This window comes from Mauremys mutica, chromosome 8 (genome assembly GCF_020497125.1).
Source record: "Mauremys mutica isolate MM-2020 ecotype Southern chromosome 8, ASM2049712v1, whole genome shotgun sequence".
Classification (NCBI taxonomy): Eukaryota; Metazoa; Chordata; order Testudines; family Geoemydidae; genus Mauremys; species Mauremys mutica.
In genome coordinates, this window is record NC_059079.1 from 44,982,150 (window position 1) to 44,999,434 (window position 17,285).

The 17,285-nt window shown below is 37.7% G+C and overlaps 1 protein-coding gene across 2 annotated transcripts in view; it reads left to right on the plus strand.

Moving 5' to 3' along the window:
- DENND1B (DENN domain containing 1B) overlaps window positions 1–17,285 on the plus strand; it is a 268,816-nt gene that overhangs the window by 141,370 nt on the left and 110,161 nt on the right. The window contains exons 6-9 of one of the 2 annotated variants that reach the window (XM_045028045.1): window positions 3,555–3,624; window positions 5,992–6,072; window positions 11,616–11,675; window positions 16,559–16,612. In XM_045028045.1, coding sequence (XP_044883980.1) covers window positions 3,555–3,624; window positions 5,992–6,072; window positions 11,616–11,675; window positions 16,559–16,612 — 265 coding nt within the window. The remainder of the gene's footprint in view (window positions 1–3,554; window positions 3,625–5,991; window positions 6,073–11,615; window positions 11,676–16,558; window positions 16,613–17,285) is intronic. The other variant, XM_045028046.1, reaches the window with a different exon arrangement.

Consider the following 17,285-nt stretch of genomic DNA (forward strand, 5'->3'; position numbering starts at 1 on the left):
CTTTCAAAAGATTTCAACTGAACATTGTCTTAATACAGCTTTGAAACTTTACTATGCAGAAATAAAAATGCTGTTTTTAACCATCTTAATTTAAATGAAACAAGCACAGAAACAGTTTTTTATTCTATAAAATCTATTTTTTTAAACTTTCCCTGTATTTTTTTTAGTAGTGTACGTTTAATACAGTACTGTATGCTATTTGCCTTTATTTTTTTATTTTTATTTTTATCTCTGCTACTGCCTGATTACGTACTTCCAGTTCCAAATGAGCTGTGTGTTTGGTCAGTTCGTAACTCGGAGGGTCTCCTGTATGCTAGATACACATGGTACAGAACTACCATCAGTCAGTTTACCCCACTTCTTAAAAAACAGTTCAAATTTTAAAACCTTGAGTTTGAGTTTGATAAAATTTCTGTGTAGGAGAGAGGTGATGTTTGCCACATACATTTAAAAATCTCCTTTAAATAGGAAAGTTTTCAAAATAAATGCTCACTTTTGCACGCTTGCCTCTGAAAATTTGCCTATTATTGATCCTTTTTTGGGTTACATACTTTTATAAATAAATGTTAGAATTACGAAACCAGGCAGTTTTAAATCAGATGGCAAAGATGTCATATTTTATGTGTATTGTATAGTCATGCTTGCAGAATAGTGTGTGCTTTTTTAAAAAAACAAACAAACAAATAATGGTGAGATATTTGGAACTGGCATAATATTTCAGATGGAAGATATTGGTTATTCTGTCTCCACTTGTGGAAACAATCAACTCCTCACTACCCTCCATTAATTAATTTATTCTTACAGACATGTCTGGTTAGACATGTGGAAAACATAGGATGGGCTTTTAGATTCTGTGGAAAGATTTCTGGTGGTCAAAGATTAGATTTTAAGTTCTGAAACTCCTTGGAGTAAAATCCCTGGATAAAAAGTCAGTCAGAATCAATGAAGTTGTTCTGAGGTAGATAAATTGAACACCTTACAGTTTCCTCTGGGTCTCACCTGACCCATGGATCATGAATTGTCATTCTACAGACACTCCATTTATCTCCTTCTGCTGGTCCCCAATCTTGGTGCATTTTTCTGCACCTCCTCTTCGACATGGAATAACTGCCTATTTCGAATTCTCCAAGCAAACCATCCTTCCTTTATCCTCCAAAAGCCTCTTATTTTTAAACCCTGCCAACAGGAAGTGAATGCAAAATAATATTTAAGAAAAAGAAAAACATTGCAAGTTAGCTCTGGCTTCCAATGTATCCCATCTCCTCTATGTTAGCCTTCTACTATTTAAGCTTCATGAGACAGGGACTGTTTTTATATGTGTCTTACGCAGCTTCAAGCCAGGGCCACCGGGGGGGGGGAGCAAGTGGGGCAATTTGCCCCGGGCCCTACAGGGGCCCCTACGAGAGTTTTTCGGGGGCCCTGGAGTGGGGTCCTTTTCTCGCTCCAGGGGCCCTGGAAAACTTTCGCAGGGCCCCGAAGACCCACGGTGGGGGTCCTTCCGCCCCAGGCCCCCTGAATCTTCTGGGCGGCCCTGCTTCAAGCATTCTGTAGGCACGTAACTAATACTAATAATGTTGTTTATTTCCGTGGCTTAATAATCTTCTTCTTGGATTACAGTATTTAGTAGTGTGCTGCAAAGGCAGTAAAATCAGATACTATTTCATCCCTTTTGAACACTGCTACTATTATTTTTAATAAAACATTCTCCATAAGATGTGGGAAAATAGATTAGAAGATAACATTGATTTGCAGACTATAACTTTAGTAATGGACCATTCCCAAACATACAAAGATAGAAAAGGAAAACTGAATCAGGCAAAAGAGGAATTACTATAAGAACCAACAGTGAAGTAACTATAAGAATAGGAAACTAAAATTACTTTGTAATGTAAACAATCATCATGTCCCAAATCCAAACTAAAATAATAAATGTATACCATTCCCTGCCTTGAAAACTGGAGATTCTGTTTCTTCAGCCTGGCCAGCTATTCACTTGGCTTGATCAACTGAGTTTTTATGAAAAAACTTTAACTCTTCAGTCCACTCACTGGACAAGACTGGCTTTCACACCAACCCAGGACAATCTTAACAGGTTTCCCTTTCCTCTGAGGAAAAGCTTCTAGAATCTGCATCCTGGGAGTTTTCTTTGGCAATTGACATGCAGCTAGCATAATACTCTCTGATACATATCCTTTAAACTTCACAACTATATCCAAAACACGTATTGGATGTTAAAAAAAATACTGAGAAATACTGCATTTATAATATGCTGCTGTACGATGTGCATCTGTGGGTTTCTGTGTGATAAAATTACATTACAGTATTTTGGTAATGAAATAATGTTCAGTTTTTAAAAAAAGCCTTCCTCCCAAAGCTTTTAAATCAATTATAGACCTTGTAATATTCAATTGGCAGTATTCTAGTGGTACCATTATATTTGTGATGAAATACTAAAACAGAAGAAAATGTACATAGTAGCTTGTACATATGTAATTTATCTTGGTATTGTTTTGGGTAGTAATGGTAAGATTTACTAAACTTAAATTGTGTGCATGAAAAATGATTTTGGAAAGTTTTTTTTTACATTTTAAAAGAATTAATGTCCAGTTATTTGTGATGTCAGAGATAAAAGCCCATCATCTGGAAACATAATAGTTTGCTGATGCAAAGTTACTGATGTGTGTAAGAACTGGAAGGATTGGGACCACGTTTGTTATCTGATAATTACTTTGAGGTCTGAGTACCGCATGCATACGGACTGCAGACTTGGGTTTGAAGATTATTAAATATTCTTTATGTTCATATATTTGTACATGTAAATGACTAATATTTGTACATGAACATGGCTTCTAAAGTCTATATGTAGAGATTATTTTGCAGAGAGACCAATATTTATTTGACATATTTTTGAATAGTGCTTTAAAGACCCAGTCTTGCATGGGGTAGTGTGTGTGGCTGAGCAGTTGTGTCCACAGAAAGCCCCAGAGACTAACTGGGGGTTCCATACAGTTATGGCAGTCTGCCCATGAACTACACAGTATAGGACTGGGGTCTAAGGCAAATCTATTTTCATAAAAACAAATTGCATGAGTGCATGGAACTACAACCACTAAGCACACGAGGAATTACATTTATATCAATTCAGGAATGTTTAAAATGCTTTTGGTCTTAAAATATCATTAGAAAAATCAAACAGTTTTGAGATGTGTCTTCACTTTTTGTCTGTAATGCTTGTCTGTCTTACTGTATAACCAGAAATGGCTTACCTATGTGCTGAAGTATGAGCATTAATAGTACTGCTGAACTGGATGTTTAAAAGTATAGTTTTGTATAATAAGCACAACTTTAAGAAATGTAATTATTATGCTTTCTGGAAATAATATACTGTCATAAATAAAAAAATGCAAGTTAGCATTTGCTCAAAATGTTTATGATGGAAGTATGATTAAAGTTAATCTGCAATAAATATTATGGGAAACTGGAAAATAGGCAATAATTTTCTTATTATATTTGGTAATACTATTACTAATAATATACATATTTCTATTTTACAGTTACCTGCCATGGTTTGAGGTGTACTACAAATTGCTAAATACTCTGGCAGATTATTTGGCTAAAGAACAGGTACTTTTAGATATTTGTTTATTTCTAATAAAATATTTTACTTGAAATTAATCATCATAATTTTAAATCCTACAAAACTGTTCCATACTGTCTGCATGTTTGAACAATGTATTTAAAATTTGCAACAAAATAAAAAATGTATGCATTTTAATTTTGCTAAGTGGACAGGAAGTTTGCCATATTCCAATGTTATTAAAACTTTTTTTGGATATGCTGCTCCCACTATTACGTGGATGTCATGTATTAATTTAAAAAAGCTGCTGAGAACATACTACAGCAAAGTGTCAGTCCTTCTGTAAACAAATCCTGGGCTAAGTGTAAGCACAGTGGCAAGCCACTGGAGAACTCCATGATATGTTGATTGTTAACCAGATAGTTCCTGAGATTTGGGGTTTATCAGATACAATTTTTCTGAACTGCATTAGATTTGATGTACTACTTTGTCCTTCATATTAACTAAAAACTACTTCATCAAACTGTCATCTTGACTAGAAGGGGGAAACTGCTTGCAGCACTCAGTGAAGAATCATGATAGTTTAGTTTGCATATTCATGAGCCATTAGATATATTCACAGGATTACACAGGAAAGAAAATACTGGCATCTGTCTTTATTAAAAGTATTAAAGATATACTTTCCTGCTTCAAGTATCTTGGTATACTAAATGTAATTTTTAAAAGAGAAAAAGGTTAGCCATATGCTGTTGGCTGCAGATGCTGAGATTGCAAGAATATACGTGCAATAATTTTACCTATCGGAAACAGGTTAAAGAAAACAATAACATTTTATATATAAAGAAAATATAATAGCCCAGTTGCATTAACTTAAGTAAAACAGAATGTAATGGTCACTGAAGTCCCATTGTTAGCATATTAAATTTTGTTTTGTCTTAATCTTACTATTTAATTGTAATAGGGCTTTTTACTTGCTTGAATGACAAGCCTCATACAGGGCAAGGCCTGTCTTTACCTTTGGGCCTTTCCTGATGCTTGTTGGCACTAAACAAATAAATAGTAGTTCAATGTTTAGCTGACAAAGCTGCAACTTTATTATCGTGTATGTTAAAGAACTCTGTGCTTTAGTGGGCCATAAGTTCTTTCTGGCACTGTACAAAGTGGAAGTATTTGATTTGGTGTACTGCCTCTTCCCCCATCTCTTGAACTAATAAATCTATCAGAGAGCTCCTTGTTGTCTCCCTGACCCAGTCAAAGATCTAAACCTAAGGCCTTATTTGCTAATACCTGAGTAACTCCACCCATCTTTGCATAGAGAGATGACAGCCCTCTTCAGACAAATTGGATAAGTTTATATGAAAGTTGAATGTACAGTTCTGCTGACATGTTGACCCTTTCTCCACATTTAGCTTGATCTCATTAGCCGAACTATTTTATAATATTTCAAGCTGTTGTGCTTTGCCTGTTCAATTTAGGACTGAATTTATGAATATAAAAATCATGATCTAGGTTCCATTACCATTCCTAAATACAATTCAGTTTTGGAAACCAGGTTGTGACACCCTAAACAGACCCAGTAACAAAAAACACATTTGTGTTGTGTTTCCACGGCAGCTTTATTTACTGTTCTACCATATGACATCTGTATGCATTCACATGTACCGCTCTGCCTAATTATGTTTGCGTTAATGCATTTTGGGAAATTCAGAGGCGTTGTCCCATAGTCTCAGTAGGGGTTAGAGTGCCTGTAGGACATAGACATTGAGTGCAACAAGCAATCCAAAAGGAAATGCTTCCTGTGATGTCCTATTATATGTAGAGGTAGGAGGAAAGAAGACGCAGTCAGCTCAGTAACACAAATATGATTAGGGAGTCTTGTCTTTGAAGCAACATAAGTATAATGACCTGGTCAGGTCACAGAAAGACAACCTCGTGGCAGCCTAGGCACATTAACTGCCATGGTTGTTAAACTTGTGCTAACCATGTTGTGTACAGATCCAAGCCATATGTAGAGTACACTATATCTTTGTTTGATTATTAATTCAGTTAAATGTTGTACAGAGAAGTCCCAAAGCTAATACAATTTTAGAAAGGTGTTGTCAGGCCAGATAAACTGTGTTAATACCATTTTTAGCATGAACCATTTTGAAGGGGTTCAAGTAACATGGTTAAATTACATGTGTATATCAGGAAGTGTAGAGAAAGAAAATAAATGTTAAAGAAACTGACTTCAGAACTTGCAAGAAATGATCATTCTCTGAGCCATAAAAGTAGATTGTGCGTGTACTTTAATATATGGCAGTTGCACTATGAGATGAAGTTATCTGTGATTAAATGAAAAGATACTTGTTAAAATGGAATATGTATTATTTGTGTATGGTTATTAAGTACTTCTTTTTAAATATTTTCTGTAGGAAAATGACTTGAATGATATGTTAAAATCACTGTATAGCCACCCTGTGCCAAAGGCAAACACTCCTGTCAGTTTAAACGTGGTAGGTATCCTGTGTATTATTTCTTTATTGTAAAAATGTACAGTTTCTTGTGGTCAAAAACCCAGACAAAACCTGGATATTGGTGCTAAATTATTAATATCTCATCATATTGCCTCCTATTGTTAAATGGCTTGCCATGCTGTATTCACTTACCATGTAAAAAGTGTGTGTGTCTGTTTATGCAGACTCCAATCCTAACCTAGCAGAAATTGAGGTTTGCTCATGGTAAGAGGGCAAGCTACCATAGCAACTGGCAATGCTACTCCCTATCTTGTTCGTTGCCTGCTGTCTCAGAGGAGTATCTTTAGTTACTCTTGCTGTGGATCAAGATCTGTGCCTTGGCTTCTGAACACCTGAGTAGGGAAGGGTATGTCATATGTCAGTCTGAGCTTGGCTTTTCTATTGCCTGCCTGCAGTTGCCCCCTTTTCCCACTTGTGCTTGATCATGCCAGGGTGGAGTGCAGAAAAGAAAAGGAGGGTTTTACTGAACTGTGTAAAGATTTCTGCAGGTCCAGATCAATGAATTTGCAAACATGTAAGATGATGTGGGAATGTGTCCTAAAATTGTAGCGGATTATGGCTCCCACAGGAACAGCAAAGTGTTGCACTCATCACTTACTGCTATCATATTGGATTTGCTTTTCAAAGAGTACAACTCCCTGAGATAGGGTGACCAGATGTCCTGATTTTATAGGGACAGTCGTGATATTTGGGGCTTTGTCTTATATAAGCACCTATTACACCCCACTCCACCCAATTTTTCACACTTGCTGTCTGGTCACCCTACCCTGAGGTCACCTTTCATAGTTAATATTTTTCTGGCTGAAATGGTGTTTTTGAACGGCATGCTAAAATATATACTGGTTGGGTAGAAAAATAAAGCAGCATGCCAAATGTGGGCAAGTTAATGTTATATGAGAACCACAATTTTTGCAGTTCTTGACCTTTTTTGTATTTTGAATTTGTAACATTAATGAAGCATTAGGTTGTACGTTTTTGGCATATAATATATAGCATTTCAGATTTGTGTTTAGAATTGTATAACACAGCCATAGAACTTCCCCAAAATACCTAGACCATATCTTTTAAAAAAAATCCAATCTCAGTTATCGGCGATGGACAGTCTACCATGACTCTTGGTGTGTTGTTCCATAGTTAATTACTCTCATTATTAAAAATTTACACCCTTTTTCCAGTCTGAATTTTTTAGCTTTGGCTTCCAGCATTGGGCCGTGTTATATCTTTCTCTGTTAGATTGTATAGCCCATTATTAAATCTTTGTTCCTCATGTAGATACTTGTAGACTGTAATAAAGTCACCCCTTAACCCTCTCTTTGTTAAGCTAACTAGATTGAGCTCCTTGAGTCTACCCCATAAGGCATGTTTTCTAATCCTTTAATCATTCTTGTGGCTCTTCTCTGAACCTTGTCCAATTTATCTACGTCCTTCTTGAATTGTGGACACCAGAACTGGACACAGTGTTCCAGCAACAGTCACACCAGTGCCAAATATGGAGGTAAATAACCTCTCTACTCCTACAGGAGATTCCCCTGTTCCATCCAAGGATCGCATTAGCCCTTTTGGCCACATTGGCAGCTCATATTCAGCTGATTATTGACCATGACTGACACTCTTTTTCAGAGTCATTTCTTCCCAGGGTAGAGCCCCCTGTCTTGTAAGTGTGGCCTACATTCTTAATTCCTAGATGTATACATTTACCTTTAGTGATATTAAAATGCATACTGTTTGCTTGCATCCAGCTGACAAAGTGATCCAGATTGCTCTATGTTATTGACCTATCCTCTTCATTATTTACCATTCCCACAAATTTTGTGTCATCTGCAAACTTTATCAGTGACGATTTTATGCATTCTTCCCAATCATTAATAAAAAACATTAAATAGCGTAGGGTGAAGAACTGATCCTGTGGGTCCTGACTAGAAACACCTCCGTTTGATGATGATTTAGTATTTGCAATTACATTTGTGACCTATCAGTAGCCAGCTTTTAATCCATTTAATGTGTGCCATGTTAATTTTATATCTGTCTAATTTTTTCATCAAAAGGTCATGTGATACCAAGTCAAAAGCCTTACAGAAGTCTAAATATATTACATCAGCACTATTACCTTTATCAACCAAACTTGTAATCTCATTAAAAAAAATCACGTTGCTTTGACACTATCTCTTTTTCCCCATATAACCATGTTGATTTGCATTAATTGCATTACCCTCCTTTAATTCTTTATTAATTGAGACCCATATCGGCTGATCCATTATTTTGCCCAGGATTGATGTCAGACTGATAGGCCTATAAATACCTGGGTCATCCTTTTTACCCTTTTTAAAAATTGGCACAACATTAGCTTTCTTCCAGTCTTCTGGAACTTTCCAGTGTTCCAAGTTTTATTAAAAATAAACATTAACAGTCCAGTGAGCTCCTCAGCTATCTCGTTTAAAACTCTTGGATGGAAGGTATTTGGACCTGCTGATTTAGAAATGTCCAACTTTAGTAGTTGCTGTTTAACAGTCTCCTGAGATATTAGTGGAATGGAAAGATAGTTGTTGTATGATATGACTGCATAATCTGTTTTTTTCCCAACTACCAGAATAGAAATATGTATTGAATACTTCTGCCTTTTCTGCATTGTTAATGATAGTTCGACTATTTCCATCTACTAATGAACTGATTCTGTTATTAGGATTCTTTTTGTTCGTGTTGCACTTTAAAAAGTTGTCCTTTACTCTACTGTCCATAGATTTCACCTTGTGTCCCTTTGCTTCCCTTATCAATTTTCTACAGTTCCTATCTTCTGATTTATATTCATCTTCTAAAAGGACATCCAGTCTTGATTTAAAGTCATTGAGAGATGGAGAATCTACCACTTAGTACTTGTGCCAATGGTTAATCACCCTTACTATTGAAAATGTGTGCCAAATTTCTAATTTGAATTTGTCTGGCTTGAGCTTCCAGCCATTGGTTCTTGTTATACCTTTCTCTGATAGATTGAAGTCATTTAGTATCTAGTATTTCTGCCCATGAAGGTACTTATATACTGTAATCAAGTCACCTCTCACTCTTCTTTTTTTTTTCTAAACTGAACAGATTGAGCTCTGTCTTTCACTATAAGGCATTTTATCTAGCCCTCAAATAATTTTTATAGCTCTCAAATTTTTCAACATCTTCAAAATAACATTTCAAGACAACAACCAAGTGGAATATATTTTAGAAAAGAAAATAAATATATCATTTAATACTACACCTTGGCACTTTTTGGAAGAGTATTGTAGTATTGTATTGCAAGAGTATTGCAATTTACATCCTTCCTATTCAAAATTTCTACTCTAGTCACAATTGGATATAGCAGACTTCTTCACTTCCTGTCTTACCTTGAGAATTGCTACTATTCTCTTTTACAGTTGTTGCCTTTCATCTTAGAGAGGTTGCCTGGGTTAAAATGTGTTCCAGGCTACTTTAAAGGGGTGGGGCGTTGTCTGGCCAGTAGCAAGAAAGGGGTCATGGCTTCTCTAATGGTTCCCCCTTTCCCTTGGGTTAAGAGGATGGAGGGAAAAAGTGGGATTAGCTAAACTGCAGGCTGACTGGAAGGGAAGCTATTCCTTTAGCCATCATCCCTTGGCCATGATCCCCTTTGTGTCTGGGGAAAGGGGAGAGTACTGTGCCAAACAATTTTTGCTTTGGAATCCATTTACATGAAAGGTACTTATATAAATGGAGACCCAATGCCAAGACAGGAAGTGGTGTGGGATCAAATTTTAATACCTTTAACAAATAAACAAATGGACTAAATCAGTCAAACTGGGTGAGAATTCCTTGCTGAACTTGATCTAGACCCATGTGCTCTGGTAACTGGCACTATTGCAGGAATCCAGAAGCTGTTCTAGTCTGCCATCTGCCTTAAATTTGTATCTCTTTGTTGTGTCCCTTTCTCCCATATTTAAGTGGCACGGTCTAAAACTGTGGATGCTAATAGATTTAAAATTAAGTTCTATTCTGAAGAATGACTGTAAAAATGGCACTATGGAATTCCTTGTTTACTGTCCCTGAGTGGGTCTAGGTCAAATTTCTTGGTGCAGAAGTAAAAGGATACTGACAGTTGGAAAAAACACCACAAACTCATTCTGAGATCTGGAAGCCAAGCTGTGTTCTTTCAGTCTCACACATCAGCACTGGTAAAAAAAAAAAAAGATTCTTCATATGGAACTTACCATGTTAAAGCATTCTGTCGATGATATGTGAGCCAGAATGCAATCCAAGTCACACACTTTCAGGCTCTGTTTACAATGCCCTGAAGCCCAGACTACTGAGGTGTCAACTACAGAGTACATCAAAGTGTGGCATGCAAACTACCCTACATGGATGCTACGGGTGCAAACTAAAAAGTACCTAGTTTGTTCTGTAGTGTTTTGGAAGTACTATATTACTGTGAAGTAAACATCTTTTAGTTTGCACCAGCAGCATCCACACAGGGAAGTTAGCATGTCACGCTTTGGTGAGCTCTGCAGTTCACAGCCCTGTAGTTCATTGTGGTGCCGTGTAGACAAGCCCTTTGATGTTTTGGCTTTGTATAGCTAACAGGAATAAAACGTAATAACAGGGCCACCCAGAAGATTCAGGGGGCCTGGGGCAAAGCAATTTTGGGGGCCCCTTCCATAAAAAAAGTTGCAATACTATAGAATACTATATTCTCTTGGGGGCCCCTGCGGGGCCTGGGGCAAATTGCCCCACTTGCCCCCGCCCCCTGGGCAGCCCTGCGTAATAATGGTTCACTTTTGTCAGAAATGTCAGCCAGTTGTGGTCTGAATATACACAGGTAACAGATCTGATGAGTGAGTCACTCCTTTGACTATTACCACACTTCAAGCCTGTCCATTCCCCTGATTACATGTACATTGAATGTGTGGGTCAGAAAGCTGCACCCCTAGATAGAGCTTTATTGAGGGGTGGTTGAAAGTTATGGATTCTTACTGATACCTATACTTCAACTGCACTGTGATGCTTTTATAACACTGTTACTGCTTTGATGCTAAGAGGTTAAATCAGAACTGTCCAACCTAGGAAATTTGTTTCAATATATGGAACCAAGGTCTGGGTGATGTCATCATTAATTGTTAAAAAACTGAAGTCTAACTCCTAGGTAAACACAAATACAGAACACAATGTAATGACATTTTCTACTTTCTAACCAACAAAAATACAACCCCCCCAATCTTTAACTTTGCTTAATCACCCTGCAAATACATTTTATGCCCTGCCATTTTATCCATGGCTATTATGCATTCTCTGTTGGTCTATTATAGTATTTTACTTAATTATATACAACAAATGAGTCTTGCATTGATATGTAGAAGGTCAGAACCTGAAATTCTACTGATTAAGTCATTTGACATTTTCATTCTTCTAAAAAGATTATTGCATATTGAAATCTTTGCCCCAGTTACTTTTATAGTTACAATATTATGAATCAGATTTAATCTTTTGGTTTAAAAAACAAAATGTTCAATTTTTCTCTCATGTTGCATAAGAATCAAGAGATGTTTTTTGCAAGTGAGCAAGTTCTGAAAAATCAGCCGTACCTAGTATCGGTGAGTTTAAGAGAACTAGCTACCTAAATCCTACCAATGAAAGAAATAATTACTTGACAGATGATTTCTCTGTTGATTTCAGGCTGTTCTTATATGGTCTTTTGAAAAATGATTATTCTGTGGCTTTCTAGTCTAAAAACCCAATCTTTATTAATATATTTCTGTTTATACTGACCTTATTTCAAAACTGCAGTATGTGTGAATTATAATCCGACTGCAAAAACAAAACAAAATTTAAAATGGAGATGATGGAATAAATATCCTACATTTAGTCTCACTTCCACTTTTTAAATAGCAGAAGCATGGTAGTGGCCAGCACTTGTTAATTTCATACCTATTACAACAGATTATAATCTCTTCCTAAGAGACCTCAGAATAGGTTGAAGTACTCCAAGCTATATTATTTGCACTGGAAATACAGTAGAACCTCAGAGTTACCAACACCTCGGGAATGGAGGTTGTTCATAACTCTGAAAAAAACATTTTGCTGGTTCTTTCAAAAGTTTACAACTGAACATTGGCTTAATACAGCTTTGAAACTTTACTATGCAGAAAAAAAAATGCTGTTTATAAATGAAACAAGCATGGAAACAGTTTCCTTACCTTGTCAAATCTATTTTTTTAAACTTTCCCTTTATTTTTTTTTAGTAGTGTACATTTAACACAGTACTGTACACAATTTGCCGTTTTTAAAATTATTTATTTATTTATTTATTTTTATTTCTGCTGCCTGATTTTGTACTTCTGGTTCCAGATGAGTGTAGTTGACTGGTCAGTTCATAACTCTGGTGTTCCTAACTCTGAGGTTCTACTGTAGCTGATCATAGCTCTGGTGTCTGGCAGTAGTGGGTGATGGCTTCCTATAGCACATCTCTGCTGTTCTGCTCATTGAACTGATTATTTCTCTGTTAAAATCATGAACAGTTAGAAAATCATTGATTGTTTCACTTCTAAGTTACAACTGAATAATATTCTGTAGCCTTAAATACTCTGTGTTTGTGGGTAGTGGGGGAGGAGAAGAGAATTAAAAATCATAGAATCATAGAATCTTAGGGTTGGAAGGGACCTCAGGAGGTCATCTAGTCCAACCCCCTGCTCAAAGCAGGACCAAACCCAACTAAATCATCCCAGCCAGGGCTTTGTCAAGCCTGACCTTAAAAACCTCTAAGGAAGGAGATTCCACCACCTCCCTAGGTAACCCATTCCAGTTCTTCACCACCCTACTAGTGAAAAAGTTTTTCCTAATGTCCAACCTAAACCTCCCCCTCTGCAACTTGAGACCATTGCTCCTTGTTCTGTCATCTTCTACCACTGAGAACAGTCTAGATCCATCCTCTTTGGAACCCCCTTTCAGGTAGTTGAAAGCAGCTATCAAATCCCCCCTCAGTCTTCTCTTCTGCAGACTAAACAATCCCAGTTCCCTCAGCCTCTCCTCATAAGTCATGTGCTCCAGCCCCCTAATCATTTTTGTTGCCCTCCGCTGGACTCTCTCCAATTTATCCACATCCTTCTTGTAGTGTGGGGCCCAAAACTAGACACAGTACTCCAAATGAGGCCTCACCAGTGCTGAGTAGAGGGGAATGATCACATCCCTCGATCTGCTGGAAATGCCCCTACTTATACAACCCAAAATGCCATTAGCCTTCTTGGCAACAAGGGCACACTGTTGACTCATATTCAGCTTTTCGTCCACCGTAACCCCTAGGTCCTTTTCTGCTGAACTGCTGCCCAGCCATTCGGTCCCTAGTCTGTAGCAGTGCATGGGATTCTTCCGTCCTAAGTGCAGGACTCTGCACTTGTCCTTGTTGAACCTCATCATATTTCTTTTGGCCCAATCCTCTAATTTGTCTAGGTCCCTCTGTATCCTATCCCTACCCTCCAGCGTATCAACCACTCCTCCCAGTTTAGTGTCATCTGCAAACTTGCTAAGGGTGCAGTCCACACCATCCTCCAGATCGTTAATGAAGATATTGAACAAAACCGGCCCCAGCACCGACCCTTGGGGCACTCCACTTGATACCGGCTGCCAACTAGACATGGAACCATTGATCACTACCCGTTGAGCCCGACCATCTAGCCAGTTTTCTAGCCACCTTACCGTCCATTCATCCAGCCCAGACTTCTTTAACTTGCTGGCAAGAATACTGTGGGAGACTGTATCAAAAGTTTTGCTAAAGTCCAGAAATAGCACATCCACTGCTTTCCCCTCATCCACAGAGCCGGTTATCTCATCATAGAAGGCAGTTAGGTTAGTCAGGCATGACTTGCTGGGTTGTATAAGTAGGGGCATTTCCAGCAGATCGAGGGATGTGATCATTCCCCTCTACTCAGCACTGGTGAGGCCTCATTTGGAGTACTGTGTCTAGTTTTGGGCCCCACACTACAAGAAGGATGTGGATAAATTGGAGAGAGTCCAGCGGAGGGCAACAAAAATGATTAGGGGGCTGGAGCACATGACTTATGAGGAGAGGCTGAGGGAACTGGGATTGTTTAGTCTGCAGAAGAGAAGACTGAGGGGGGATTTGATAGCTGCTTTCAACTACCTGAAAGGGGGTTCCAAAGAGGATGGATCTAGACTGTTCTCAGTGGTAGAAGATGACAGAACATCATCTGAAGACAGAGGCAAAAAAAGCATTGAGTACAGTAGCTTTCTCCACATCCTCCGTCACTAGGTTCCTTCCCTCATTCAGCAAGGGGCCCACACTTTCCTTGACTTTCTTTCTGTTGCTAACATACCTAAAGAAACCCTTCTTGTTACTCCTAACATCTCCGGCTAGCTGCAACTCCAAGTGTGATTTGGCCTTCCTGATTTCACACCTGCATGCCTGAACAATACTTTTATACTCCTCCCTGGTTATTTGTCCAATCTTCCACTTCTTGTAAGCTGTTCTTTTGTGTTTAAGATGAGCAAGGATTTCACTGTTAAGCCAAGCTGGTCGCCTGCCATATTTACTTTTCTTCCTACACATCGGGATGGTTTGTTCCTGCAACCTCAGTAAGGTTTCTTTAAAATACAGCCAGCTTTCCTCGACTCCTTTCCCCGCCATGTTATTCTCCCAGGGGACCTTGCCCATCAGTTCCCTGAGGGAGTCAAAGTCTGCTTTTCTGAAGTCCAGGGTCTCTGTTCTACTGCTCTCCTTTCTTCCTTGTATCAGGATCCTGAACTCGACCATCTCATGGTCACTGCCTCCCAGGTTCCCATCCACTATTGCTTCCTCTACTATTTCTTCCCTGTTTGTGAGCAGCAGGTCAAGAAGAGCTTTTCCCCTAGTTGGTTCCTCCAGCACTTGCACCAGGAAATTGTCCCCTACACTTTCCAGAAACTTCTTGGATTGTCTGTGCACTGCTGTATTGCTCTCCCAGCAGATATCGGGGTGATTAAAGTCACCCATGAGAACCAGGGCCTGTGATCTAGCAACTTCTGTTAGTTGCTGGAAGAAAGCCTCGTCCACCTCATCCCCCTGGTCTGGTGGTCTGTAGCAGACTCCCACCACGACATTACCCTTGTTGTTCATACTTCTAAATTTAATCCAGAGACACTCAGGTTTTTCTGCAGTTTCATACTGGAGCTCTGAGCAGTCATACTGCTCTCTTACATACAACGCAACTCCCCCACCTTTTCTGCCCTGCCTGTCCTTCCTGAACAGTTTATATCCATCCATGACAGTACTCCAGTCATGTGTACAAAAGTTTGGTATAAACAGAAAACAGAGGATTTTTTCATCTATCTGGGTGTATTCTTGGCCTTGGCAATTGGAAAAATAATTTTCTTTGTCTTTCATTACTATTAATATCACATCTGTATACTAATCACATCTGTATCTTGGTTTATTTATTGTGCACAGGGCACAGTGTCATGTAATGCATTCTTTTTGTATAGCTAGTGTGTGGACTTTTTAGCTAGTGCCAAATAAGCTAATTAGTGTTAAGGGGCAAATGTTCTTTAAGTCCATCAGTCTGGTGCAGTAAGATCTTCGTACATGCATATAGTAAATAGCAATAATAAATTACATTTGCTGATTAAACACAAGCTATATTAACATTTTTATATATTTTTATATATTTCATTATGTTCTAGTTAATCTTTTTAAAGTTTGACTAGAAATACATTTTATTTTTATATTGGTTGTTCAAATATCTATATCTAGATATAGATATAGATATAAACAGAGGCAGTTATTTTAAATTGTAGAGTATATGCTCACTAAGAAAATGGGATAAATAAATTTTTTTCTCGTACAAGATTTAGGCTAGGACACTATGATATGTTAAACTTATTGAACCAAATTCATTCCTGGTCTAAGTATTGAAGTCACTGGATTAATATAAATTAGTGAATTACACCCGTACTGAGTTTGATCTGGTCTGTATTTACATCCTGAATGTTGCTCAACCTTTAAATATATAAAGTTGTATAAGGTTGTTAATATTTGTCATAGATTAATGTGGAACGTAAAGTAATCTTGTCCTAATTTTCTGTTTAAAGATTGTTGTGAAATTGAGGGGAACTGTACCTGCAGTAACATTCTCTCTGTCCTAATGAATTTATTTTCTTAGGTAAATGATTTTTCCTCTTCCAGTCTAACTTTAGATTTTGTTCTCTTGTAAATTTTTGTGGGGGGAAACCTATTTGTCATAAACTCCTAATCATTAGTCCCAAATTGAATCTGCTGTTTCTTACGCTCAATCTTGACACAATATTTAAAATTTGCATAATTTCATTATGACTCTAAAGCAATGGCATGTTGATTTTTGATCTGCTGAATCTTTGGTGTTCTGGTCTGCTTTATTTTATAATATATACACGCACATACACACACAATTTGTATTCTTGGTCTCTTTCTGCACAAAATATTAATTTTGTTTCCCCCCCCATTAATTAGCATTCGTACTTCATTACTCCTGATCTAACTGGATTGCCAACAATCCCAGAAAGCGTAAGTATGTTGTTTTTTTAAAATATCTAACCAGCGGTGTTAACCTTGTTCGATGGGTGTGGCTGAATTACATTTGTAGTTATGGTCTATGGCTGGGCCTACAAAGTTAGAGCCATATACTGCTTCCCACAGAAGATCTCATATTGGTGTCAGTCGGAGGTTTTTACAAAGAATGAGGGGAGAATACAGCCTTTGTCTAATAACAGAATCTTTAGTTAGTGAAAGAACTGCTGCATTAAGCATCATCCAGTGATAAACAATTATACAAGGTATTTCTATGACTACCACTATTTCTGTACATTGTTTGAACATTTGCACATTCAGTTACCCAATTTGTGTGTGCATTTATGGTAATTATATATACAAATCATGCCTGCCACTTATGCACCTGAGTTATTTGAATATCTGGCCCCCCAAAATAGCATAATTAATTGCCAGAATTAACATCCCATTGAGATGAATGGAAGCAATTTATTTTTCTGAGTGCTGTTGTTTCAAGCTACCTAAGAGACACGTGTTCACATTTGGAAGGTCATCTTGACAGCTCTAATGGTTAAAAGATTTTTCTTTGTTTAAATGAAGGTTTGCATTCTACGGAATTCAAATATGTGATGGAGGCCAAATAAATACATTAAGCAGGCTGTAAATGTAGTGTCTGTGATCTTCAAGTGTG